Genomic DNA, 27,841 nt, shown 5'->3' on the forward strand with positions numbered 1-27,841 from the left:
GGTATAGGTGGTGGTTCCTGTCCCACAGGGAGAAGTGATTGTCACTGCGGACTTTACCATTACCTATTTCAGTAGCGATTGTAACTCTGATTATTGATCTGTTTGTCCATCGGAATATCCTTAGGGAATTACTACTTTTCAACTCTGTGTCAGAAATCTGATAGTATAGTTACTTGGTTTTTTTCTTCTAAAAGGTATTAACCAGAAGTCTTAGAATGTAAAAGCTTTCCAGTGGGACAGGTCACTTAATTCGGTTTTATGAATCCCAGAGCTTCGTATTCTAACACTAAATAAGGGTTGAGCTTTAAGGAAAAGGGGAGTATTTAATATTGCCGCAAACCAGCATCTGAAACAAAGCAAGTTTCTACGGAGGAAAGGTAATCTCTTGCCCAGCTGGTGTTTCACCGGTCTTCAAAGGACAAACTGCACAGGTGCTAATGAGCGTAATTCTGGAAGTTGCTCTTTGAAATCAGTATATTCTGCAATACTTGTTGGCTTTTTAACACCATGCATTGCTCATAGTCTATAGGAAATTTTTATTTAACTTCTTAATTTGAGTCAAAGCAGCTGTCACTTCATTACTTCTTTTGAAGCTGCTCTTGCTTGAGAAGAGAGCATGGCTTCCAAAAGAAAGGCTTCTAGAAGAAAGCAGACTCTTCAAATCAGTAGCTTTTTGATCAGCGATGAAATCTGAATACTACACTGTACTTCGATCAGAGGGAAAAAATGTTCTGAGATTTTTGAAGATTCTCCATGATGGGAAGGATAAAAGGTGTATCTTTATATCTTACTGCCTAATTGCACACAGCACTCTGGGCCCTGAGGTTTACTGAAGAGTAAGTCTGAAACCTTTAGTGATTTACTGATTCAGGGAGTGAAAGTGATTTCACAGGGTTTATTCTTGTCGTGTCTAACTGTAAAATGTTTATCTTTGAAGCCATTTGTCTTTGCAGCAAATATGACTTTGATCTTTTCTAAACATTGAGGAAAACTGGAACGGAGTATTTTGTTCATACTCTGGAAACAAAATAAAATTATTTGATTTCAAACTGCTTTTCCATCTGGGTTTATATTTTATAAATCCATTTTGCAGAAGGAAAAATAATTAATGCATTACAGAGTTTCAGTTCTAAAAATATCATTATATCTCTATTAAAAATAGAGGATGTCTGGGGGAAGACCCAGAACTTGTTAGCGCCTATCTGAAGTGGCATTCTCATTCCAGTTTTTGTCTTTTCTTTAGGACTACCGGACAAAACCTTTTTGCTGCAGTGCTTGTCCATTTTCTTCAAAATTTTTCTCTGCCTACAAAAGTCATTTCCGGAATGTCCATAGTGAAGACTTTGAAAATAGGATTCTCCTTAATTGCCCCTACTGTACCTTCAATGCAGACAAAAAGACTTTGGAAACACACATTAAAATATTTCATGCTCCAAACGCCAGCGCACCAAGTAGCAGCCTCAGCACTTTCAAAGATAAAAGCAAAAATGATGGCCTTAAACCTAAGCAGGCTGACAGTGTAGAACAAGCTGTGTATTACTGTAAGAAGTGCACTTACCGAGATCCTCTTTATGAAATAGTTAGGAAGCACATTTACAGGGAACATTTTCAGCATGTGGCAGCACCTTACATAGCAAAGGCAGGTGAAAAATCACTCAACGGTGCAGTCCCTTTAGGTTCAAATGCCCGGGAAGAGAGCAGTATTCACTGCAAGCGATGCCTTTTCATGCCAAAGTCCTACGAAGCTTTGGTACAACATGTCATCGAAGACCACGAACGCATAGGCTATCAGGTCACTGCCATGATTGGGCACACAAATGTGGTGGTTCCCCGATCTAAACCTTTGATGCTGATTGCTCCCAAACCTCAAGAGAAGAAGGGCATGGGACTCCAGTCGAGAATTGGTTCCCTTGCTTCTGGAAATGTCCGGTCTTTGCCATCACAGCAGATGGTAAATCGACTCTCAATACCAAAGCCTAACTTAAATTCTACAGGAGTCAACATGATGTCTAATGTTCACCTCCAGCAGAATAACTATGGAGTCAAATCTGTAGGCCAGGGCTATGGCGTTGGTCAGTCAATGAGACTGGGTCTAGGTGGCAACGCACCAGTTTCCATCCCTCAGCAGTCTCAGTCTGTGAAGCAGCTACTTCCAAGTGGAAATGGAAGATCTTACGGGCTTGGGTCAGAGCAGAGGTCCCAGGCACCAGCAAGATACTCCCTGCAGTCTGCTAATGCTTCTGCTCTCTCATCAGGCCAGTTAAAGTCTCCCTCCCTCTCCCAGTCACAGGCATCCAGAGTATTAGGTCAGTCCAGTTCCAAACCTACTGCAGCTGCCACGGGCCCTCCCCCAGCCAATACTTCCTCAACTCAAAAGTGGAAAATATGTACAATCTGTAACGAGCTTTTTCCTGAAAATGTCTATAGCGTGCACTTCGAAAAAGAACATAAAGCTGAGAAAGTCCCAGCAGTAGCCAACTACATTATGAAAATTCACAATTTTACTAGCAAATGCCTCTACTGTAATCGCTATTTGCCCACAGACACCCTGCTCAACCATATGTTAATTCACGGTCTGTCTTGTCCATATTGCCGTTCAACTTTCAATGATGTGGAAAAGATGGCGGCACACATGCGGATGGTTCACATTGATGAAGAGATGGGACCTAAAACAGATTCTACTTTGAGTTTTGATTTGACATTGCAGCAGGGTAGCCACACTAACATCCATCTCCTTGTAACCACATACAACCTGAGGGATGCCCCAGCCGAATCTGTTGCTTACCACGCCCAAAATAACCCTCCAGTCCCTCCAAAGCCACAGCCAAAAGTTCAGGAAAAGGCAGATATCCCTGTTAAAAGTTCACCTCAAGCAGCAGTGCCCTATAAAAAAGATGTCGGGAAAACCCTTTGCCCTCTTTGCTTTTCAATCCTAAAAGGACCCATATCTGATGCACTTGCACATCACCTACGAGAGAGGCACCAAGTTATTCAGACGGTTCATCCCGTGGAAAAAAAGCTCACCTACAAGTGCATCCATTGCCTTGGTGTGTATACCAGCAACATGACCGCCTCGACTATCACTCTGCATCTCGTTCACTGTAGGGGTGTCGGAAAGACCCAGAACGGCCAGGATAAGACAAACGCGCCCTCTCGGCTTAATCAGTCACCAGGCCTAGCACCCGTGAAGCGCACTTACGAGCAAGTGGAATTTCCCTTGCTGAAAAAGCGAAAGTTAGATGAGGATAGCGATTCGCCCAGCTTCTTTGAGGAGAAGCCCGAGGAGCCTGTTGTGTTAGCTTTAGACCCCAAGGGTCACGAAGATGATTCCTACGAAGCCAGGAAAAGCTTCCTAACGAAGTATTTCAACAAACAGCCCTATCCCACCCGGAGAGAAATTGAGAAGCTGGCTGCCAGTTTATGGTTGTGGAAGAGTGACATTGCTTCCCATTTTAGCAACAAGAGGAAGAAGTGTGTCCGAGACTGTGAAAAGTACAAGCCCGGTGTGTTACTGGGCTTCAACATGAAAGAACTAAACAAAGTTAAGCACGAGATGGATTTTGATGCCGAGTGGCTGTTTGAGAACCACGATGAGAAGGATTCCAGAGTGAATGCTAGTAAAACTGCTGACAAAAAGCTCAGCCTTGGGAAGGACGAGGACAGCTCCTCAGACAGTTTTGAAAATTTGGAAGAAGAGTCCAATGGAAGTGGTAGCCCTTTTGACCCTGTGTTTGAAGTTGAGCCTAAACTCCCTAATGATAACCCGGAGGAACACATACCGAAGGTCATTTCTGAGGATGCTTTAGAATCGGAGAAGCTAGACCAAAAAGAGGAGGATGGTTCAAAGTATGGAACTATTCATTTGACTGAGGAACCAACCAAACTAATGCATGATGCTTCTGACAGTGAGGTTGACCAGGATGATGTTGTTGAGTGGAAAGACGGTGCTTCTCCGTCTGAGAGTGGTCCTGGTTCCCAGCAAGTGTCAGACTTTGAGGACAACGCGTGTGAAATGAAACCAGGAACCTGGTCTGATGAGTCTTCCCAGAGTGAAGATGCAAGAAGCAGTAAGCCAGCTGCCAAAAAAAAGGCTACCGTGCAAGGTGACAGAGAGCAGTTGAAATGGAAGAATAGTTCCTATGGAAAAGTCGAAGGGTTTTGGTCCAAGGACCAGTCACAGTGGAAGAATGCATCTGAAAATGATGAGCGCTTATCTAACCCACAGATTGAGTGGCAGAATAGCACAATTGACAGTGAGGACGGGGAGCAGTTTGACAACATGACTGATGGGGTTGCTGAGCCGATGCACGGCAGCCTCGCCGGAGTTAAACTGAGCAGCCAGCAGGCCTAAGTGCCAGGCTCTCTGGCATCGGGGACCTGCTGCAGCCCGGAACTCTGCTCTCCTGGCGGCAGGACTGCACAGCTGTACTCTCACTGGCACTGCCTTCTGAGCGCTGGGTCATCGGGCTGTGGGGACGCGTGGCCACTGCAGCCCGGTGGTGGTTTCCAAGTCTGTGACACACGATCGGCTGATCTGGCTTCAGAACTTGCTGTGACAGACACGGTAAATAAATGTGAAAACCCAAGAAGCTGGTGGCTCACGAACGCACACGAGGAAAAGCAGAGGTTTACTTTTCTGCCTTCTCGACATTTCTTTCCCTCTGTAAAATGTTTGGTTGGATGACCTTGGGAGGCGTTCTCCTGATTCGCGTGGTGGTGCAGGGCCAACAGACAAGCTGCCAGTCCCGTGTGTATAGTAGACTTTGGGGAAAATCAATTTTTTTTCATGTATTCATTCTGAATAGTTGAAATGTATATTTGTACAGTCTTTTAGACCTATTCAAGTGATGCCTATGATATTGTTATTGTGTACCCATCATAGATTTTTTTTTTTTTTTTTTTTTTTTTTTTTTTAGTGTTGCCCTTGCTGTGTAATAAACGCTATACCTAGTTTACCTAGCAAAAGCTTGAAACTGCGCTAGTATGGACCTTTGGACAGACTTAGTTTTTGCACATAACCTTGTACAATCTTGCAACAGAGGCCAGCCACGTAAGATATATATCTGGACTCTCTTGTATTATAGAATTTTTCTTGTTCTGAATATCCTTGACATTACAGCTGACAGAAACAAAAACTGGTATTTCAGATCTGTTTTCTGAAATCTTTTAAGCTAAAATCACATGCAAGAATTGACTTTGCAGCTACTAATTTTGACACCTTTTAGATCTGTATGAAAGTGTGTTGTGTTGAAGCAGCAAACCAATGAGTGCTGCATTTTTGGATATTTAGTTTTATCTTTAGTTAAACACCACCCTGGTGTATTCATTTATACCATCTAATATATGACACACTGTTGTAGTATGTATAATTTTGTGATCTTTATTTCCCTTTGTATTCATTTTAAGCATCTAAATAAATTGCTGTATTGTGCTTAATGTAAATACTTGCTTTATTACACATTACAGTCCTGTGTCCATTATGTCTTGTGCCAGCTGATGCCATGGCTCACTTTCAGCAGAGACAAGCCACGGCCACTGAGGAAACTTGTGAAAGACCACAATGTGCCATTGGCATAAAAGAATGCTTTCTCTCAAGGCACCTGTTACAAAATCTTTTGGTTTTGTTTTCGTCTTTTTCCTTTTTTAACTGCTAAAATAAACATCCTTGAGTTTTTCAGTTCCCCTTTTTTTAAGGAGCAGAGCCTGCTTGTATGTGTAAATGTCTCCGTGATAAAAGGATGTAAACAGATTGGCATTAATGTGCAAGCAGAATGTTAATGCCCTGGCCTTCTTCTAAAGGAAGTAAATGTTGGTCTTCACCTTATAATGGGAACAATTGTACTCAACAGGCAACTTCTGTCAGCTTTTACTGTAATTCTCTTGACCATCTTGCTATTAAAAAGGCTTTGGAGATCACACACTTGGAGGGCTAAGATGGAAGGAGCTAGCATATTTACAGATTCCCAATAGCAACTTGGACTAAAGAACAGTTACAAGGAGGCAGTGTTAGGCAACATTTTCAGTAATTACAACTATGATAGAAAGCTCCAGTCCATACAAAGGGCAGAAGCACAGCAGGCACCTACCTCTCGGGACCATTGGTCTAAAGAGTTAAGTGGCTGGCTTCCATAACTTCTAAGACTCCTTCCAGTAGATAGGTGTAACGAAAGCATTAACAAGACCAAAGAAAGTTGGAACGACTTCCTTCTAAAATGTTAAGTCCTGCTTCTCAACTACAGGAGAAAGTGCAAGAATGGACTAGAACCTTTAGGGCATTTGGGGCTGGCATGGAGTTATTTTTAAGTCTGTTATACAAGTAGATTATAAATTCTATAGACCCCAGCTCATAAGATTTAGGACAGGATGTCTCCAAATTAAGATGCCACAAATTACCAAATCAGAAAAACTGGCATTGATAAAGCCTGTTTTCTCTTAAGGATAGTAATAGCAGCTGAATTTAAGCCATCTCACACTTGGTTTGAAAGTAGTCTGCCTAATAAATTACTAGGTGGGAAGGACTTAGCCTGGACTCGAATCCTACTCGGAGGTCTAATGAGACTTGAATAGACTAGTGGAGCGGGGGGAGGTATGTTCCTGGTTGGACTTTTGAGCAGAGACAGATGAGAGCATGCTTCCTTGCTAAGGTGGTGGGAGTGGGCATTGTTGGCATTCGGAAAAGAATTTAGCCACCTAAGAATTGGAAATAAAGAAGATCCCCAATTAGAAATGTTGCAGAAGTCCTAAAAGTGTCTCAATAAAAGCCATTTTAAAAGAACGTTGTTGCTACTGTTTGCTTTTGGAATAATCTGGAAGTAAAAAGCTGCAGCAATCTGTACCTTCTAATCAGAGAATGTCTCTGTGGACTGAACAATTTTGTGGATTTTCTTTCCAGGAAACTTTTTGCCCCTCAGGTTTTCTAGTGGCCAGGAGTTCCAGAGTCCGACTAGCAGCATGATTTCTCTCTCTTCAGTACATCAAGAAACTTTCTTGTGCCATCTTTGGTCTCTTGTTAAAAGGGCTTGTGTCCTCTCTTAAGAGCTAAGCAGAAAAGGATCTACACCTTTGATTGCCCTATAGTTGTGTATCCAGTCTAAGTGCCCGCTCATTTGTAAAGATGAACGCTTTTCAGAGAACAAAACCAAGTCCTTGCTAGATTTGAAAAACGATCTGTCAAAGATGGGGGATGCCCCTCTGAAACACCCCTGGAAGCCATTAAACTTGTTATCAAGTGAGTAGTGCCATACACGGGGATGGCTTCCCTACCTTGACGCCAGCCTGCTAGCATCAAACTCTCAAAATCCTCTCTAGGGGATTCTGTGCCACTAAAGCTTGAGAGTCAGTTTGAGTGATGGAAAACACTCTTTACTAATGGAATTAAGTAGGATGTATTAAATCTATGGTTTTCACAGAGCATCAATCAGGTCAGCCTTCTTGCCCCTTAGGCAATGGTCGGTCTTTTTTACCCATTGTAACCCTTATTTCTAACCTACCCTGTTGCTCATTGGGTTGGCCCCAACCGCAAGCATGTCTCACCAAAGTGTCATGGAGGAACATCTGAAGACTACTGAGCCCCAGAAGACTGGAAATAGAAGAGCTTGCTTCATCATGCATTCCAACATACCAGTTATCAGTTGGGCCGCCATGAGGTGGTCTGGGAAAAGACAAACTTGGTGTGTCAGCTTGGAAAAGGAGGCAATTTCTACCAACTACTACGTTAAAAATCGATCCAAAGTTAACCAAAGGATAGTCACTGTTAGTAATCCTTTGCATCATCTGGATACTTCCCATCAACATACTCCACTTAAAATAACTTTAACATTGACTATAATTTAAATCTAAATGGAATTGCAAATAAAGTAGGAGTTGTATTCAAAACCAGCTTAAGAGGTGAAAAGTTCCAGATCCTGAAAATCCTACAGTCATGATTTCAAAGTGCTCTGAGTAAGAGGACACAGAAAGGAGGTCCACAGTCCTTTCCAGGGCAGATGATCTGTGGATGGAATAAAGGGCAGCATCTTTACTATTTAAATGAGTTGTTGCAGCTGTGTGTTTTCAGAATACAACGTTCTTGCATCTGGTGCAAACCAACTGCATCCGCCTGGCCCGTTTTGCATGAAATCTTGCTGGACCTTTAGTAATGTCTTATTACTAAGTGAGGCAAAATGGATATCCTAATAAGTCCATCGCTCACCTTTTGGACACTGAGGAAGCAAGAGGCTAGAAGTAAAAGGGCCTTTCCAATATAGTTGTAAGCAGTGTGCTGACTGCGACCTGGACTAGAGGGAATGTGACAGCTACGTTGTACTGACCGTGTATGTGAAGCAGCCATACGTGAGAGCCTAGAGATTAATGGGAAAGGCCGTGCACAACTTGCTAGTGGCTGCTTCCAGCAACAAGTCTAGATATCAGGTTCCCTGGGAAGAGGGAGCCAAGAGAGACTCAAACACAGCCCTGTCCTCCAAGGAGCCCTCCATGCCAGGGGCATGACTACACCTTTCCTCGCAGCTTAGCATACATTGCGAGTACTCCAGTACTTTCTGAACATCCCTGAAATGTTCCTGGGACTAGTTGTAGAGTACTAGAGTTCAAGATAACTTGAGTCCTCAGAAGAGTCCTCCAGTGCCCCAATACCCATCCACTCCCAAGCTCCCCCTCCCCACCGCACCCTCCCCCCACCCAAAACAAAAACAAAAAACCTGTCTAGGAAGACTAGCTCCAGGTTTGAGAAGCGAGCTTGTCCCAAGAGCCCAACTGGCACAGGGGAGATGCTGACTTGGACCCAGGACATCCGAGCCCACAGTCACTGGCGTTCCAACCATACCGTGCAGCCTTGATCGTGGCTAAAGACCAGCCTCATGCGAAAGGTTTTTCCCTGCTGTGAATGCAGAGACACAAGAGCTTGGTCTCTAAACCAACACATCAACACGGCACACTTTCCCCGACAGACACTGCGTCTCCCAAACTGTCTGTTCATACAGCCAACTTTGTCATCTGCCTAACAACCATTTTATGTACTTAGTAGGTTTCCGCTGCCCTTTTCATTTTTCTTTAAAGTTTGTTTGTGTTTTGGTGGGGGGGGGGGGGGGTTGGGGAAGAGGAGTACAGCGCCTGACAGGAGGCTTGATCCCATGAACTGAGATCAGGACCTGAGCTGAAACCAAGAATTGGACACTTCACTGACTGAGCCACCCAGGTGCCCCTCAACTGCCCTTTTTTAAAAGGAAAACTTTGCCTCTACAAGAAAAGACGACCAGCATCATTTGCCATTAATGAAGACATCCCTTAAAATAAATACAAGACAAAGCATTATACTAAAACTTTGTCATCTGTTACTGCTTGCTGAGGGCTGTGAGTCTGAGGTTGGCTCTGCTTGTTAACAAGGAAAAGCACAAGGATTCAGGGCACACTAGCACCAAAATGAGACTTTTTCCTTGACCCAGGCAAGGAAAAGAATTGGGGGAGCCTTGAGTCTCGGAGTGACTTCTGTTGCCTAATGGCATGCAGAGTGGCACCCAAGAGCCAAGAGGTGGTTCTGGCCCAGAGTGTTCCCCAGGGAAGTCTTTGCCCATCAATGATCACCGAACTCTCCTCACCCAGCTTTAGACTCCTTTTTTATGAAATGGGAGTCTCACTGGCAGGCAATAGAAACTCCAAGTCAGACTGTTTGATAAAGGGGACACGCAGGTAACACTATGCCTGAGTGGCAGACTGCTCAGCAGCATAGGCAAAGGCTCAGGTGCACCGTCCTTCTGTCCTGCCTCCCACATGGTCACCTTCATCCTAGGCAGGCACCCTGGTGTCCATAGGGTGCTTCCCATTCACCTTGCCTGGGAGAGGGTTTCTCCTCCCTCCCTAGTGAGCAAGAATCCTGACGTTGGAGCCAATTGGACCATTCCAGAACTAGTTCCTGTGGCTGGTGGGCTTAGATCAGAGCTATCTCAGTGGGCCATTGGGAGTTAGGATGACCTTGATTGGCTTAGTCAGGACCCATCTCCGGAGCCGGGGTGGAATCAGTTCAACACAAACCAGAAGCCAACTCAAACCCAATTCCGCATTACACTCAGGAAGGCGGGAGACAGAGGTCAAGGGCCCTGCACTCTTCAAATTAAACCTTGTGCAGGATGTAAAACAAGAAGGTGTGGTTGCTGCAACCCAGGTAGCCAATTGCTGAAAATCCCCTGACTGCTGTTCTCCCAGAGCTCAGCCGCCTCAAGGCTGCGGATCCAAATCCCCTGGGGAGCTCGAACTCGGCCCCTCCCCCGGGGCTTCTGATGTAGTTGGCCCTGGGCTGTTCCGGCCAATTCCCCGGTGCAACCAAGACTGAGAAGCACGGTTTTAAAGACATACACGTGAACATGGCCTACAGCACGAGCCTTCCCCGGAGAAATACACTTGCCTGTGGCTTTCCTATGTAAGAGCATTGATTCCACTTCTCCCCATTCAACAAACGTGAGTCGGACAGCTTAAGAACCCCCACCTCTACACTCAGGCGACGTGTGTGTAGGAACCAAAAATTTTTTTTTAATGTTTAAAGAGAGATGTTTTAATGTTGAAAGAGAGAGAAGTGGGGAGAGGGGATGGAGAGAGGGAGCCAGAGGCTCAGAAGTGGACTTGACAGCAGAGAGCCTAACCCAGGGCTCGAACTCACAAACCGTGAGATCACGACCTGAGCTGAAGTCAGACGCTTAACCGACTGAGCCACTCACGTGCCCTGAGTCCAATTTTTTAAAGATTTTTTAAAAAGTAATCTCTACACCCAATGCGGGGCTCGAACCCACAACCCCGAGACCAAGAGCCACATGCTCCACCAACTGAGCCAGCCGGGCGCCCCGACAAAAACCAGATTTCACGCGTGTCTCCTGGGCTCACGGAGGGACAACAAGGAGCCCCTGGGCCTGAAGGGACAGCCCCCGGTCCCCAGGCGGGGTCACCGCCGCCGCCCCCACCCTCGGCTCTCTCACAGATGAGCCAACGGAACAAAGGCACAAACCTCGTTCTCCGGGTGCTCCTCCGGGTCTGCTCCCTCTCCTCCGCCTCGGGCCTGGCTCCCCAGAAGAGCGGTGGGGACGGAACGCCGTGCTCCCTGGCCCGCAGAGTGGCCCCGGGGAAACCCGCGAGCAAGTCCTTCCCGTGGGAGGGCCCACCACCAGCCTGGCCCGGCCCGCGTGGCCCTGCGGTGGGGCCAGAGGCCTGTCCCGCCCAATGCCCTGTCCACTGCGGTCCTCTCTCTCCTTGCGGCCTTCCTCGGACTCAGCCCCACGTGCAGCCGGGAAAGCGCGCTGGCCACGAGTCCCGGCCAGGAAGGCAGACGCGGGCCTCAGGGCTTTGTTCTCCACCTGCAAGGCTGAAGTGCGTGCAGCTGACGGTCGCTGATAAGAACTTGGATGCTTTGGAGTCCACAGGGATCCCACGGGACTCACAGAGATTCTGTGAAAGCTGTCCAGAGTCAGAATCGCTTTGAACCCCAAGACGGTTGTGCTCTTGACCGGAAGACAGAGTGGGTCAAGCACGTCTAGGAGCCTCCCAGAGCCCAGCGGTCTTTGAGGGCCCCACTACCACCACCTGGTATCAGAGCTTCTCTGCCTGAATCTCTCTCCTCCCCCAACTGCGAGGCAGCTTGTTGTTGTTTTTAAGTAAGCTCTACACCCAACACGGGGCTTGAACTCAAGACCGCAAGATCAAGAGTTGAGTCTCATACTCTACCAACTGAGCCAACTGAGCGCTCTCACCAGGCCGCTTTTCACCCGTTTTTTATAGCCCTCCCTCAAGCCGTGGGCCAACTGGAAACAATAAAGCTTTCTGCGGAAGGGGAAGAAAAAAAGCTTAAGTGGGATTTTGCTCTAAGATGGGGAGGAAGATGCCCCGGTGCCTCCAGCTGCCTGGGTCGACAAAGCATCTCCAGGGAGCTGGTGATCCTATCAGTAGACGCCTTTGGGGGTGTCTACCCAGCCTGTAACCCTGCTCTCTGAGAACTCGTCACACCCCAAGAAGGAGAGGTTTTTATTGTGAGTGGCTGTTAGATTTTGGCAGATGCCTTGTTCCACACCTACGGAGATGATCGTGTGGGTTTTGACCTGTATTAACACAGGGTGTTACACTGATAGACTTTCAGATGTTAAACCGACCTTGCATTCCTAGGAGAGATCCCACTCGGCCATGTATCAGCCATTTTATAGGTTGCTGGATTCAGTCTGTTGATATTTTGTTGACAAATTCTGCATCTATATTCGTGAGGGATATTGGTCTACAGTTTTCTTACAGTGTCTTTGTCCAAGTTGGTGCCAGTCACTTCCAAAAGGAGGGCCGTGGAAAGCACACACTTCTAGAGTAAGACCACACCCTCTGGCCCCAGGGAATTCGGAACTGGGGCACAGAGATGGTTGCTGGCAGGCCAGTTGCTTGCACTGCAATGGTCACTCAGCTGTCGCTTCTCCCCAGCTGCATTTCTTCACAGACCCCTCCCCCCCACCACACACACCCTTGGAGTAAATTCTCCAGGGTCTGAGGGCCTCTGGTTCTCAGGCTCTCACATGCAAATTGCCCACGGGGGCCAGGCAGATCAAATAAATTGGCGAAACAATAATGGATACAAGGGAAACCTGGAGAGCACGAGCCCCTCTAAAGCGACTCAGCTTTAGCTCATTGTTTCCAGCAACAGTGTGAGCCCGGAATTGCCAGACATTCCAGGGTTTTTTTATTTTTTATTTTTTAATTTGAGAGACAGTGAGTGGGGGAGGGGCAGAGAGAGAGGGAGACAGAATCCCAAGCAGATTCTGCACTGTCAGCATGGAGTCCGATGCAGGGCTCGAACTCACAAAACCCTGAGATCATGACCTGAGCCGACACCGGCTCAGTGGGACGCTTAACCGACTGAGCCACCCAGGCGCCCCTAGATATTCCAGTTTTTGAAGAGAAGCTGGAAATCCAGCTGTCCTCAGTTTCCATTGCTGGCGACTGATTTTAGTTAAATGTTTTGAATAGGTAAGCACCAAAAAAGTATAGAAAAAAACTGAAATGGGAAAAGTCTACTTCTCACCCAAAACATATTTGTGGTTCTCAAATTTTTGTTTATCCTTCCAAAGAATGTTAATGCCTTTCTCACACAGATGGAAGCATATCACACACATTCTCCTGTACCTTGGCTTTCGTATCTTGGTGACATTTTCATACCAACTCACAAAGAACTCCTCTTTAAGTTTATTTATTTTGAGAAAGACAGAGAGGTGAGTCTTAAGTAGGCTCGACACTCACATCCTGGAGCATGATTTGGGGCTCAATCCCACGACCCTGGGATTACAACCTGAACCAAAATCAAGAGTCTGACGCTCCTCATAAAGAACTCATCCATTTTGGGGGCACCTGGGTGGCTCAGTCGGTTAAGCATCTGACTTCAACTCAGGTCATGATCTCGCGATTTGTGAGTTCGAGCCCCACGTCAGGCTGTGTGCTGACAGCTCGGAGCCTGGAGCCTGCTTCAGATTCTGTGTCCCTTTCTCTCTGCCCCTCCCCCACTCACACTCTGTCTCTATCAAAAATAAATAAACACTTAAAAAAATTAAAAAAAAAAAAGAACTCATCCACTTCTACAATTTCATGGGATTCCAGCCGTCTGAGTGTGTATAGATGTACCAGAACTGAACCAATCCCATTCTGATGGACACTTAGGTTCCTTCCAATCTCGTGTTATTTCCACATGTGGAGAAGAGCCTTTCGCATTTATCATTTCTCTCCTGTGTGTGCGTATATTGGGAGGTGAGATTCCTAGAGGTGAAGTTAGCAGGTTCAAGGGCGTCTACACTTGTCATTCGGACAGGGACTGTCCAGAGACCTCCACCAGAACGGTGTCTCACTGCCAATGCATGAGAACGCTTCTTTCTTCAAAATTTCACTAAGTGTCATCAAAAACTTCCGTGTTTGCCAGCCTGAAATCGTGAAAACTGAGGAATTTCAATATTCTTTCATACTTACTGGTACGGATCGAGTATCTCTTCATAGGATTAAAATGTCTCTTACATTTTCTTTTCTGTGAAATGCCTGTTCATATCCTTTGCTCATTTTTCTACTTTTTCTCTTATTTATTTGTAGGAGCTGTTGAATATTAGGGAGACTATCCCTTTATAATACGTGCTGCACATATTACTTTCCCAATTTGTCATTTGTCTTTTTGGTCACTCGTCTTTCAAATTTGCTTAGGATTTATCATACTGTATGGATTTTTTTTTTTTTTTGGTTGAATTTTTTATTTGTTTTTGCCATGCAGAGGATTTAACTCTGGTTTTAAGGCTTCTGGATTTCGAATGATTCTCCCATGTTTTTGCCTCCTCGTATAAATTCATTTTATACATCTAACTCATCCTTAATCCGTTTGGAATTTTGGAAATGTTCCTGGTGTACAGAGTGAGGTATGGAACTCACTTTATTTTTTCCAGATGGTTACCCAGTTGTCTCAACATGAAAACATTTTTAAACAGTTCAGGGCAAACCACACATTTCTGCCAACCTGTGAGCCACCTTCTTGGAACCTCTTGCTTTGACAGACATGAAGTTCACGTCTGCTGGGAAAGCAGGGAGGTGACTGACCAAAGAGCCTCGCTCTTAATGAAAATTTGCAATGCCCTTTATACTGGCGCCCCACAACAGAACCTCTTCCCTGGCTGCAAAATGACCCCGGCAAGGGCTGTGGGGCCTCCTGGAGCCAGTAGTCAAGGCTTTCCTTTACGTGACAGGACATCAGGTCACCTCTCCCAAGGACGGTGCCTCCAGAATACCAGCAGCTCAAAGGACTGAGGTCAGAATTGCCGGCAGGCTCTGTGTCCTGGCCTTCCCTCCCCCACCCCCCCAGGTGTCCCCAAGTGTCCCTAAAAGCTCCATTTAGCACTGCAACTCCCAGAAAACTTGGAATGGCCAATCCTAGTTCATTAGTCAGCTCTCTCCACACATGTTCTCATGCAACCTCTCCCTTCCTCGCTGACTCGGGGGAAAGGGGGGGGTGTCCCTAAAAGAAGCCCAGGACAGCAAAACGCAGAGAGGGCTAGTTGGCCTTGCCAACTCTTCCACAGCCTGTTCTTACTCTGAAATTCAAGGCCGGTCCCTAAGGCACTCGCTGTTGATGCTCTTGGATGCCAGTGATCGAGGGAGAAAGAGCACACAGTCAGCCCTTTCCCCACAGCGCCAATCACCACAACAACGTCACCCATTGCGGTGCTTGCGGCCAGCCCTGAGTCAAGCGCTCACACGGGTCACCTCTTTTCACCCTCACGAACACCCAACGGGCAGGTGCCATCCTTCTCTGCATTCTTGCGGAGGACGAAGCTCGGCTCAGAGAGGGTAAGCAACTAACCCAGGGCCACACAGCTGAAGTGTGCAGGAGATGATGGTGCCACCCAGGCAGGCTGACCTCAGAGCCTATAAGCTCTTGGCCACAGCCCTGTGGGTCTCTATTTTAGGACACTCGGGCTGCTGCGGCTTGGTCACATGGCATTCCCTTTCACCTCTCCCTGGCCCCTGCGCCAGGCTCTGAAAGGAGAAAGCAGCCTAGGCGGCTCCAGCAGTCAAGTACTCGGCCTTCTGGAAATCGGTGTCCTCGCCTCTTGCCTGAAAAATTAACTTTCCATCGAATCTATGCTTTCCCTGAGCAGACACAGTGGTGCACAGTGAGTATCTGAGCCTCCTTCATTAAAACCAGTCCCGATCAATACAGCACAGCCACGAGAACGACCAGTCTGCAGCTACGTACCAGCCAGGGAAGCCGGACACAGAGACGACACCACATGCACACCATCCACCCATCCTCTGGCTACAGGAAGTACAGACACCAGCAACACCTGTCTCCGTTGACAGATGTCAGGATGCTGTTAGCCCCGGGTGGGGTTTGTGAAAATTCAGTGAACCTTACACCTAGGTGAATTTTTCTGTATACAAACTATACCTCAGTAATTTAAAACAATGTATACAAGTTTTTACTAAAAAAAAAAAAAAAAAATCTCTCTCTATATAAGTGATATATATAGATATAGATACAGATATAGATATAGATATAGACATAGACATAGACATAGATATAGATATATAGATATACTCTACAGAAAAATACTGGCTTTTCTCGGGGCACCTGGGCAGCCTAGTCAGTTGAACATCTAACTTCAGTTCAGGTCAGGGTTCATGAGTTCGAGCCCCACATCCAGCTGTCTGCTATCAGCACAGAGCCTGCTACTGATCCTCTGTCTCCCTCTCTCTAACCCCACCCCTGCTCAGGCTCTCTGTCTTTCTCGAAAACAAATAAACATTAAAAAAAAAGAAGAAGAAAACGAAAGTTAAACGCTGGCTCTTCTTGAAATAAGATGTCTGCCTACAGCTTTAATTCCAAGAAATTGTCCTAAAATTGTCAAGATGCAGCACTCCCCTTGCTTTTCTACTGCTCTGTCTCCTGATTAGGTCAGATTTCCTTGAAATTCTAATGCGGGTCTGCCGTTCCGCTGGGCGAGTGTGTGTGTCTTCTTGGCCCTGGGAGGAATTCCAGAAAAACCAGAATTACCCATCACCAAACTGAGAAATCGGGAATTTCAGGACAAGAGCAGGAAATTCAGTTGCATGAAATCTACCTTTGAAGATCCCTGGAAATCCTATTGACCTCTGCATTCTTTTTTTTTCTTTAAGTTTATTTATTTTAGGAGAGAGAGAGAAAGCAAGCATGAGCAGGGGACAGGCAGAGAGAGGGAGAGACAGAATCCCAAGCAGACTCCTCGATCAGCAAAGAGCCCGATGTGGGGCTCAGTCTCATGAACCTGAGATCATGATCTGAGCTGAAACCAAGATTCCGATGCTTAACTGACTGAGCCACCCAGGAGCCCCACCCTTTTTTTTTTTAATTAAAAAAAATTGTTTTTTAAGTTTATTTATTTTGAGAGAGAGAGAGAGCGAGCGAGAGAGAGAGAGAGAGAGAGAGAGAGAGCAAGTGGGGTAGGAGCAGAGAGAAAGGGAGACAGAGAATCCCCAAGCAGGCTCCCATCCTCAGCACAGAGCCCTGTGCAGGGCTTGAACTCCAATAGTGAGATCATGACCTGAGCCGAAATCAAGACTCCCACGCTTCACCGACTGAGCCACCCAGGCGCCCCGTGACCTCTCCACTCTTACTGGGACTCTGATGACCACCGCCGCCCCCTCCCCTCAGGCAGGGCTCCCTGAGGAGCAGAGTGGGAGGGGCAGGCTGGCCTAGGGGGCAGGTGCTCCCTTCCAGAGGACATTTGCACCCAGACCACACATGAGCTCTTGACACCTTTATTGAGATGATTCACAGGCCCGTGGGCACGGGGCTTGGCAGCCAAGCTACCCACCACAGACAGACCTGGAGCCACGCACCCTGGTGAAGGAGCGCCCCCCATCCCCCATGATGCCCACGCAAAGCCGGGCACAGACCGACAGGGAGATTGAGTCCCCGGTCCCGGAGCCCCGAAGCTCCCGAGACCCACGCGCCCCATCCCAGGACACCAGGCAGGGCCGACCCAGGTGGGAACCGCCGGCCGGCTCAGCGTGGCACGCGTGGGGGCTCCAGATGCTTCTCCGAACCCCGCCGTTTCACATGAAGCGAGAGAGGAAACTGAAAAACACAAATGCACAGCGAGAAGACCAGAAAACCCGAGCCGCTGCACGCACGCACTGTCGCTTTCCGACGACCCGACGGCAGAGCTCACACGCGCCTGTGGCGGCGGCGACTGGGGGTCCTGGGCGCGTCCCCCGCGTCCCCGGGGAAGTAGTCCTCCGTCCGGTACAGCGCGGGCAGCTCGAAGGGCAGGGGTGCCGGCGTGGACGACTTCTGGAACGACAGAAAGCGGGGTGCCCCGTGAGCCATTCAGCGCACTTGTTCTGTGACCAGAGAGGTCCAGTTGTGGGACCGGATGCATCCTGCAGGGGACGTGGCCCGCGGGACAAAGACTCCGGGATGCTTGGGGGGCACTGCCCGTGAGAGCCAATGCTGGCCCCCACGGACATGGACAGGCAGGGCCAGGTTGTGACGGAGAGTGACCGAGAAAGCAGGTGTCCCTGGTGCGAGGCGGGGGTCCCTCCACACGTGTGTGCACAGGAGCTCGGTGCACCCCCCCTTCCCACCCGCCCCAGCCCAGCCCAGCCCAGGACCTGCTGCTGGGCGACTGGGGGGCAGGCTGCGCATTCCTGCACCGGGTCCCCATCTGTGCCGCCTCAAGCTGGTGCCATATGAATGTGTTACTTTAAAAAAAAAACCATTTTAAGAAGGGCTCGCTTATTTCTGGTGTGGATTTTTGTTGAGAAGGGAGGGGAGAAGAGATTTTCCGTGAAGCAGCCCCCCCCAAGCTCTGGTTGGCGAGACCCGTTCTCAGGGTGAAACCCCAGTTTCACCGAGGACCGGGTGGCCGCACCCCCTACGTGGCTGGAACCCCCCGGGAGAACTTCTGCCTGGGGGGCCCCCCACCCTGAGTCTGATGACACTGGTTTGGGGCGTGGTCTAGCACGGGGGTATTTCCAAGTCCCCAGAGGACTCTCCTGCAGAGCCGGGGCTGATTCTATGACGAGGCCTCTGAGCCCTCAGGAGGAGGGGGGCCGGGCTCCGCTGGCAGACGGGCAGGTGCATGGGGCTCGGGGGCGCAGAGGGAGGAGCGGGGGTCCCTCTCACCACTCTCCCGGTTTCCCCCCACACCTCCCTGGACCCCAAGCTGAGACCCAGCTCGGGCGGGTCTGCAGGTGCAGGGGCGGGGGCAGCGGGTGGGGGCTCTGGCTCCCCGCCAGCCACCGCTCTCCCAAAGCCCAACGCCCGCGTGTGCCCCGCACCACGCTGATGCACACTCAGCCTCCCCGCACACTTGTTCCCCACAGTGACGCCCTGACCGCCATCCCCATCGTGGAGGCAGGGAAACCAAGGATCAAGGGGGTCCCATGTCCTCCAGGCGTCCGCCGGACTCCACCACCACGTCCCGAGCACCCGCACCAGCCAGGCCCCTTCTGCCCACATCCCGGGCTCACTGACGGGAGAGACAAAGGAACCCACGGAACGCCACCGCCGCGTGATGGCTAATGGTGGGACGGCATGGGCACCTGTAGAACCCAGAGGTGGCCCAACTCCTCCTGGGGGGTCGGGGAGGTTTCCAGAGGCTTGAAACTCCCTGCTTCCAGGATGGGGCCTCCAGGCTGAGACAAGAGCATGTCACACGCTGTGGCAGGAGGCGGGGGGCAGACCTGGGGACTCCAGGGGCTCAGTCCAGAATGGGGCCAGGTCAGGGTGTGGACAGCGATGAGGCTATAAACCAAGGCCAGACCACATGGGCTCTTGGAAGCCATGCCAAGAACTTCATCCCAAGAGACCAGGGAGCCATTTAAGTCACTAACCGGGAATGTGTGTGTGGAGTTCGGCATGTGTTTTAGAAAGAGCAGAAATGAGGGGAAAGGGGACCAGGGAGGGGGCTGTGGCCAGTGTCCCCTAAAGGTGAGCAGTCAGGCTTAGGGCGGAAGTGGACAGATTCTCATGTCGAAGCCCCAAAGCCCTGAACGTCCCCCCACACCGAACCCTCTTTCTCTGCAGAAGGAAACCATCAAAGTATTTCCAATAAGATGGAATGTGCTCGGGGTGTAAGGACTACCTCCCTCCCTGTGCCACCATACCTGGAAAATGCAGTTCACCTTGGCCAAGGGCCAGCCTCACAGAAGGGCAACAGAACATTCTGTCTGGCAGCCCCGCGTCGCCATTCTTGGCTCAGCCTACTTGGGGGTACTTGGGGCCCAGGCCTATCCCCTGCCTCCTTTCTCTAGCTCCTTCCTGGGCTGTCCCCTGCCCCCCTGAATGGGAAGCAAGTCCTCTGATAGCTCTGTGACCAGAGCACAACTGGGAAACGAACCCCAAGATACGTCTCGCAGCCTGGGGGATGCAGTCTGGGGATAGCCCAGAGGCTTAGAATCTCTTCACCCCATTTCCTCTGAGCACTGGCCATCGTAGTATCTAGAAAATGGGCGAACAATGACAGCTCAAAGACCCGCTCCCTCACCTGACGCATGGGGGCCAAAGAGCATTTTGTGATCATGAAGAGAGAGGTCCCTTCTCCTGACCCCCTGGTCGCAGGCAAGGGAAGGGACCCATGAGGGGTCACTGGCCGAGCCGGAGCCAGTGTCCTGACCCAGTCATGGGGCCTCATCCTGATCCCCTATTCTTTTTGAAATAGTCCTACCATTCAAGGGGCGGGGGGTGTTTCTGAATGGGTAAAGCATCCCTGTGAGAGATGGGGCTTCTGTCTCCTCCTTCAAGGAGACAGACTTCCAAAAAAGGGAGAAAATCAATATAATTAAGACAGGATCAAGGAGAAGTCATCATAAGAGCCTCCCAGCGGCCCTGGACCAAACCCCTGCCAACATCTTGGAGCACGTGGGCAAGTGTGGGACGGTGACTCATAGCTGGTTGGAGAACGGAGCCTGAAGTCACAGGGACGGCCTATGATGAGCCCAGGGGGCCCCCTGTGGCTCAGGGCACAACTCTTGGAGAGTAGGGGGGGCATGGAACGGGCACGGGCCCTCTAATCTCCACCGCCCAGTCTCGATCTTCTTGCCGGTCACTTGTGCCCGTGCCCACCCTACGGCTCCAGTGGGGGCTGGGTGGAGGCCTGACCCACCCCAGCCGTGACTGGTGGAGGGCTGAGCCTGTGGCCGGCGGCCGGCAGCCCTGAGACCTTCACTGCTGAGACAGGGACGCTCTCCCTGCTTCCCGGCCCCCAAGTTCCAGAGTGGATGGCTGTGAGCCTGAGGGCCACCGCTGCCACCACAGCGTAGGACCTGCCTGGGATTGAAGCCAGCAGGGGAAGCAGAGCTGGGACAAGGTCCTGACGATATCATTCGGGCACCTGAATCCGTTACTGCCTGAGGCTATGGTTTCCCTGGGACATTTCCCGTCCATGGGCCGCGGAAGCCTCTTTTTTGCTTAAGCCAAGATGACCTGGGTTGTTGTCACTTGCAACCAGGTGTCCTGAAACCAGGAACCCCCAGGGGAGCCAGTGGCTTGAATCAGCAGGTAAGGGCTGGAGTGTGAGGCTGAAACCAGCCAGACGCCCCAGCTGCTGCCAGGAAGAAGAGACCACATCCTAGAGGCCAGGCCCCCAATCACAGGCATGTCAGGACGCCACAGAAGCCCAGCCCCTCACACCCATTTTCCCCCGGATTCCCATGGCAACCTGCAAAACTGGGGTCATCCCCATGTCCCAGAAGTGGCAGGAGCCAGGGGACCAGGGAGCTGGAGTCCAACCAGGCCTGTCTAGTTCTAAGCCCAGCCTTTGCCCATCATCAGACAGGACCCAAGTCTTTGGGGACAGAGCAGCAAACCCAAACCCTTGAGAATCTCAGTCCTCGGAGGGGACCTCAGAGACCTCCACCTCCCACCCCTCCCTCTACAGCTGGTAATAAGATTCCCCTCCGGGGGCTTCCAGGTGAGCAAAGAGGAGTGTCCACCTCCTGGCTCCCCAGCTCCCAGCCCCCTGGCAGGAATGTTCCACCAGCCTGGGATCGGTTGGGAGATGCGGAAATCTGACACTGCAGCTCCAAGACTCTGCCCCGCCCCCTCTGAGTCTCCCTCCCTGGTCCCCCACCCCCCCCCCCCCCCCACTGCCCCCAGCGGGAGCTCAGAGCTCCAGCCTGCTGGCTTAAGGCGCTGGGCCTGGCCTGCTCTCCCCAGTCTACCCACATTCCAGAATCCTCACTTCCACCCTGGACACCAGAGTTCTCAAACCTAGAGCCCACACACCAGACGGATATGCGCTTGGTCTGCTTCATGATTAAAAAAAAAAAAAAAAAAAAAAAAGGAATTAATTGCAAACATGTAACAAATCAGGAGATTTCTCATGAAAACCAGACTGCCAGCTTCTCTCGGAAAATCAGATGATCTGGCAGCACTGGGCCCACAGTTCCTCGTGGCTCTGGGTGGCTGAGCTGAGGAACAGGGGGTACACTCTCCCGGGGCCCCAGATCGCTCGTGGCCACTTCACCATTTCTATATCCTGCTGCTTCCGGCAGAAACCCCAAAGATGACCACCCTGGAAAGCTTCTTTTCTGACAAGCCGCCCCCCCCCACCCCCCTGCCAAATGGCTGCTGCAGCACTGGGTTCAGGGCAGATCACTGTCTTCTAAAGCTAAGCTCACCCACCCCAGGGCCTTAGCTCGTCCTCTACCACCAGCCCACTTGTTTCCAGAAATCCCCACAGCCCCTTGGAAGTCCTGGCCCGCCTTGTATCTCCCTCTTGGGAAGCCCTAAATGCACATTCCTAATCCTGGCCTGCTTTCTGTTCAGGCCAGGGTCTGCAAACTTGTTCTGTGAAGGGCCAGACAGAAAATACTTTAGGCTTTGCAAGCCACATGGTCGCTATGGCAACCACTCAACTCCGCCCTTGTAGCACAACAGCAGCCACAGATAATATGTAAACTAACAGCATGGTTGCGTGCCAATAAAACTTTATTTACAAAAATGGAGGCAGGCCAGATTTGGACCCCCAGTCATGGTTTGCCCCTGAATCAATAGATCAGGACAACAAATCCTTCCCTGTGGCTCCCATTCAATGGGCACTGAGTCACCACACGGCCTGTAGGACTCAGGGGCAGGCCCACTTTGCCGACTGTCCCAGAACTCTGTGCTATTTGGTTGGCTGTTCTTGGGCCATCACTGCAGCTCCAGCCTGTCCTACCCCACCCAGCATCCCCGCACCCCTACCCCCCACCCAGCATCCCCGCACCCCTACCCCCCACCCCACCAGAAGCAGCAGGCCACATGGCATCCCCACTCAGGGGCTGGGTTCTGAGGAACACAGGGTCAGCCCCAGAGCCTGGTCAACCCCTGGGGGGCTGAGGCCCCAGGTTGACCTTGCACAGGAGCTCAGGTGCCCAGAGGCCCACACTCCTCCCCCCAGGTCACCAGGCCCTCCCAGCTTGAGGGCCTTGGGAAAGGTACCTCCCACTGAGAAAACAATCATGACACCTACTGTGCCCAGGCTACACTCATTGTCTGTGACCCTCACAGCCTCTTTAAGTAGGGCTTTCTCCTTTTGAGCCTCCCTTTCCTCTCTGTAAAATGGGGATAATGCTATCGATTTCACGGAGTCCTGTTTGGAGCACAGCAGTGATGCTGGAGGTGCTGCAGCCACCTTGGGACCATGAGGATAAGAGACACATGCTAAGGATAGCAGACCAGCAGCCAGGAAAAGCCTGGGTCCCCAGGAGCCTCCCTGAGAAGCCCCATCGGCTCCACTGGCCACTCAGGGCTTCTTGTCACATGAAGACCACTTGTCATGTGTTTTGTGTCACAAAACACAAACCCTATTTGGTTAAACCACTTTGGTCAGGCTTCCGAATGCAGCCTGACACAGGCTGCCTTATTCTCATCGTCACCCCCTTTGACAGTGAGTCACTCAAGGCCAAGCAGATAGTTAAATGGGTGGAAACAAGACTCAACCCAAGTTGTTCAGACAATGAAATACAGTGATCTCAAAAAAGAAAAAAAAAAGTGAAAAATGCTAGACGTAAAGACAAACAGACAGAGGAGAGATACGAATCTCAAACTAATTCCAAATGACATCAAAGATTTCCCATTGGCTTCTGCATGTACTGCCCCCCTCCGGGAGCTCTCGGGCTTAGCTGGCCCTCCCCTTGATGGGGCTGCACTCAGCCATTTGCTTTCAAAGAGCAGAATATGAAAAGGAGGAAAAATAACTGCTCAGGAAAAACCTGGCAAACACCACTCAGTCCGGGGGTCAAGGTCAACACCATCAGCGATACATCTTGTGGACAGCTTGTGCCCTGGATGTGACGCGAAGTCACCTCACCTCTGTGGTCTTCCTCCCCAAACCCGTAAGCCCAATCGAACCACAAGAAAAACATCAGATCAGCCCTAACAGAGGGATATTGTGCAAAATACTTAACCCATATTCCTCAAAACTGTCCAGGTCATCAAAAACAAGGAAAGTCGGAGAAGGTGTCATAGACCAGAGGCAGCTGAGGAGGCAAGGTGACTAAATAGAGTACAGTTTGTGTCTTGGATGCCATCCTGGGACAGAAAAGGACACCAGGGAAAAACTAGCAGAGTCTGAATAAACCGTGCAGCTTAGTTATTAGCAAGCAATCCATTGACGTCGGTCTCCTGACTGTGACTGCACCACAGTAAAATAAGATATTTACAATGAGGGAAACCGGGTGAGGGGTACATGGGAACTCTCTGTGTTATCACAGAAACCTGTCACTAATTCTAAAATTATAGGGGCGCCTGGGTGGCGCAGTCGGTTAAGCGTCCGACTTCAGCTCAGGTCACGATCTCGCGGTCCGTGAGTTCGAGCCCCGCGTCGGGCTCTGGGCTGATGGCTCGGAGCCTGGAGCCTGTTTCCGATTCTGTGTCTCCCTCTCTCTCTGCCCCTCCCCCGTTCATGCTCTGTCTCTCTCTGTCCCAAAAATAAATAAACGTTGAAAAAAAAATTAAAAAAAAAATTATAGAACGTATTTGGGGGCTGGGGGGAAGCAACAGACAGAAGAAACAGCCCTATCTGCACAGACCAAGCCCCCGGCCTCTCCACAACCACAGCGACCTGGTGTTGAGCACTTTCTGGGCACCTAGCCCATGATGGGCCCTATGGATTCACAGCCTATCTGTTCTCGCAGCTGCCGACAGAAGCAGGTATCCCTAATTCCATTTTGCAGAAGAGGAAACTGAGGGCCAGAGAGGTACTTGCCCAAATATTCAGCTGGGAACTGGCAGAGACGGATTTGAATCCAGGACCCCCCAGCCCCGGCACGGAGCCAGGACAACAGAAAGTCCCGGGACTGAGTGGGGCTGGGGGGTGAGCTCTGAGTGCAGGACTCAGGAGGTCCATTTATCACCTGCTTCCCAACCTTAGCAACTTCAGGAACCGCCCCCACGCCCCCGACTTCAACGTACTTGGAGATCGCAAACTGGTGGCCTTTGCTTAGCATCTGGCCCGCAGACACGGCCAGTTTGGCTTGTGCGAATTTGAAAACGAGTTAGCTGCCAACAGGGAAGAGCTGGGATGTTTCAAATAAATACTGAGTTCCTATTTCTCTTGAAGGGAGCGATCTGGCCACTCTGAGCGCGCATTCCTGTGGGGTGCCGTGAGCTGGCCCCTGCAGACAGGGCATGTGCTGTCCGGTTCGCCACCGCCCCCACCCGGCCTGACTCACTGGTCCGCAGGACCTGCCGAGCCCTGGGGGGCATCTGAGCCGGCAGTGGCTCCAAGCTCACGGCACATCACTGAGACACAGGGCTGTCGAGGACCTGGATGGAGAAGGTGTTGCTTCTAGTCCCTTGCTCTGGGCCCCACGGGCTGGGGACCGCCAGCGGCCGCTGCCCTTCCCACCGTCTCCCCGGGAGCTTGCGGAAGCCCATGAGGCCGGCACTGTGACGGTGCCCGTCCTGTGGAGCAAAGAGCAGGCTTGGAGAGAAGGTAGGTCACACATCCAGGGTCACACAGACGGTGAAAGGCCAAGCTGGGAATCAGAGCGGGCTCTCCTGGGCTGTGGGCACTGCCCCCTGCCACAGCCAGCCCACAGGACCATCCCCCTTGGTCCCAGCCTCCCTCCTCCGTCCCAGCCTGGGGCCTTCTGTACGTCAGGCCACGCCTGGCTACTCTGCCTGCAATGTTCCGTGTTTGCTCCAGGGCCCCCAGTCTTCCAGAAGGCTCTGACAGCTGTGAGCAGAGCTCCACCCACTTCTCTGCAAGCAGCCCCTGCGTGTCCAATCCCGTCTGCAGCGCCGGACTGGCCAGGCTCACAATGCCTGCAAGACGGCAGAGCCCTCCCACCCAGCTGGGCCACCAGCCCCAACCCCTGCCAGCCCAGTGACCCAGAGCGGCCGGTGGCAGGAGGGGGCTGCTGAGGCTCTGATGGCAGAGGAACAGGGCTGGAGGCTCCCGCGGCGCGCAACCCCCGCCCAGAAGGCCCTCGCAGGAGGGACCAGCTGGTGAAATCTCGCTATAGGTGATGCTGACCCTGGGCAGCGGCTCTAGAAGGTTCGTGGCTCCCCTGTGGATTCTGCTTTTAGCTGGAGGAAAAGCGTTAACATGGAAACTAGCAGAGGAGGAGCCCCTAGACGTTCTGCCAAGACACCGGCTCCTAAATCCAAACTCACACACACTCTGGGAGGGGAGACAGGACAGCCGGCGGGAGGAGTCATGTCACGGCCTCCTCCAGAACTAGACCGAACGGGGCGGGAGGCGGGGGTGCCCAGCCCCTGACCCAGAGTCTGATCTCTCTCTCCCCATGGCCAGGGCTCCGCTGTTGCCTGCTTGGCCCCTCCTCCCTCCGGCCGCTCCACCGCTCCACCGTCGGAGCCCCTCTTCCTGGAGCCCCGGCTCCCCCTCCACTTCATGGTTTGCATCAGAGTCGTCCTGTTTCGACACCGAGTCACTTGGCCTTCGCCGCTCATCATCACACAGCCACTGACAGAACTGTCCGATGACCATCTACTTACACACGTGTTGTTAACTGAGCACCTGCTCCGCGTGGGTGTCAGAAGGCCCTTGCACGGAGGAGGAAACTGAGGCTTTCAGCGGTCGCGAGACTCACTGTGGGGCCCACCCACTGCCCAGACTGGACGCCCACATCCCACGGGTCCTCAATCCCTTCTGCTAATTCCTCCCAAACCCCTCTCCCCATCACCACTGGTGTCCTGTCTGTGCCACCTCTCAGGGGCCGCTCTGGCCCTTAACCCATTCTCCGCACAGCAGCCTGAGGGATTGTCTTAAGAAACAAATCCGATCCGGGGAGCCTGGGTGGTTCAGTCGGTTAAGCATCTGACCCTCAGTTTTGGCTCAGGTCATGATCTCACGGTTCCTGAGATCGAGACCCACATCGGGCTCCGTGCTGCTTGGGATTCCTCCCTCTCTCCCTGCCCCTCCCCAGCTTGTGCCCTCTCTCTCTCTCAAAATAAATAAAAATTAAAAAATAAAGAATACATTAAAAAAAAAAAAAAGAAACTTGATCCTCCAGTAAGTACCTTGTGACGGTGAGAATAAAATGAGACTCTTCACCGCTGTCTTCAGGCCCTGCCACTAAGGTCACCAATGGGCCCAACCCAGACCCACAGGTGCATCCCGCTTGGCCTCCACTGTGCTGTCTCTTGCTCCTTTGGTCTGGTTGTGTTCCCAAGTTTTTGAATGAAATGCCTCTTCTCTTTAAAAGATGGATTTCAAGCTTCTTGTTTAAAAAAATGGAAAGCTAGGGGCTCCTGGGTGGCTCAGTCAGTTGAGCATCCGACTTCGGCTCAGGTCGTGATCTCAAGGTCCGTGAGTTTGAGCCCCGCGTCGGGCTCTCTGCTGACAGCTTGGAGCCCGGAGCCTGCTTCGGATTCTGTGTCCCAATCTCTGCCCCTCCCCCACTCACATTCTGTGTCTCCCTCTCCTTCTGCCCCTCCCCTGCTCACATGCATGCACACTCTCTCAAAAATAAATGAACATTAAAAATGTTTAAATAAATAAATAAATAAATAAATAAATAAATAAATAAATAAAATAAAGCACATCCGTGGCAGCATATGCAAAGCACTGAGGGAACAGCACAGAGAAGAGCTACTAAATAATATCAACATCACTAGTCATAATAACAGCCACTGACCCTTACGTTATCTGAATTACTGCTCACGACAATCCTGTGCAGAGGCTGTAACTATAAATCCCGCTACACAGATGTGGAAACTGAGACTCAGCAGGCTTAGGACCTCACTCAAGGTGTGACACTTGTAGGGGACAGACAGGGCCCGGCTCGTGGGCGTGCCATCCACATAGACACACGGGCCCGCACTTGCTCTGATGCTCTATCACTGGCCTGAAATTCTTAATAAGCTTTG

General features: G+C 50.7%; 2 protein-coding genes and 1 long non-coding RNA gene across 7 annotated transcripts in view; 2 read left to right on the forward strand and 1 right to left on the reverse strand.

Annotated features, from left to right (window-relative positions):
• The window catches only part of ADNP (activity dependent neuroprotector homeobox), a 31,503-nt gene extending 24,728 nt beyond the window's left edge, over positions 1–6,775 (forward strand). For all 4 annotated transcript variants that reach the window (XM_027046620.2, XM_053199826.1, XM_015078394.3 and 1 more), the window contains one exon: positions 1,244–6,775. In XM_027046620.2, the coding sequence (XP_026902421.1) occupies positions 1,244–4,351 (3,108 nt within the window). In that variant the 3' untranslated portion in view covers positions 4,352–6,775. The remainder of the gene's footprint in view (positions 1–1,243) is intronic.
• Positions 6,776–17,307: 10,532 nt separating this feature from the next.
• The window catches only part of BCAS4 (breast carcinoma amplified sequence 4), a 60,307-nt gene continuing 49,773 nt past the window's right edge, over positions 17,308–27,841 (reverse strand). The window contains exon 5 of one of the 2 annotated variants that reach the window (XM_027046647.2): positions 17,308–17,812. In XM_027046647.2, the coding sequence (XP_026902448.2) occupies positions 17,687–17,812 (126 nt within the window). In that variant the 3' untranslated portion in view covers positions 17,308–17,686. The remainder of the gene's footprint in view (positions 17,813–27,841) is intronic. The other variant, XM_027046648.2, reaches the window with a different exon arrangement.
• LOC113595726 (uncharacterized) lies at positions 24,556–26,738 on the forward strand. The gene is made up of 3 exons (XR_003416315.2): positions 24,556–25,442; positions 25,656–26,006; positions 26,265–26,738. It is a non-coding gene; the product is annotated as an uncharacterized LOC113595726 (long non-coding RNA).

Source organism: Acinonyx jubatus, chromosome A3, assembly GCF_027475565.1.
Source record: "Acinonyx jubatus isolate Ajub_Pintada_27869175 chromosome A3, VMU_Ajub_asm_v1.0, whole genome shotgun sequence".
In the NCBI taxonomy this organism is placed as follows: domain Eukaryota; kingdom Metazoa; phylum Chordata; class Mammalia; order Carnivora; family Felidae; genus Acinonyx; species Acinonyx jubatus.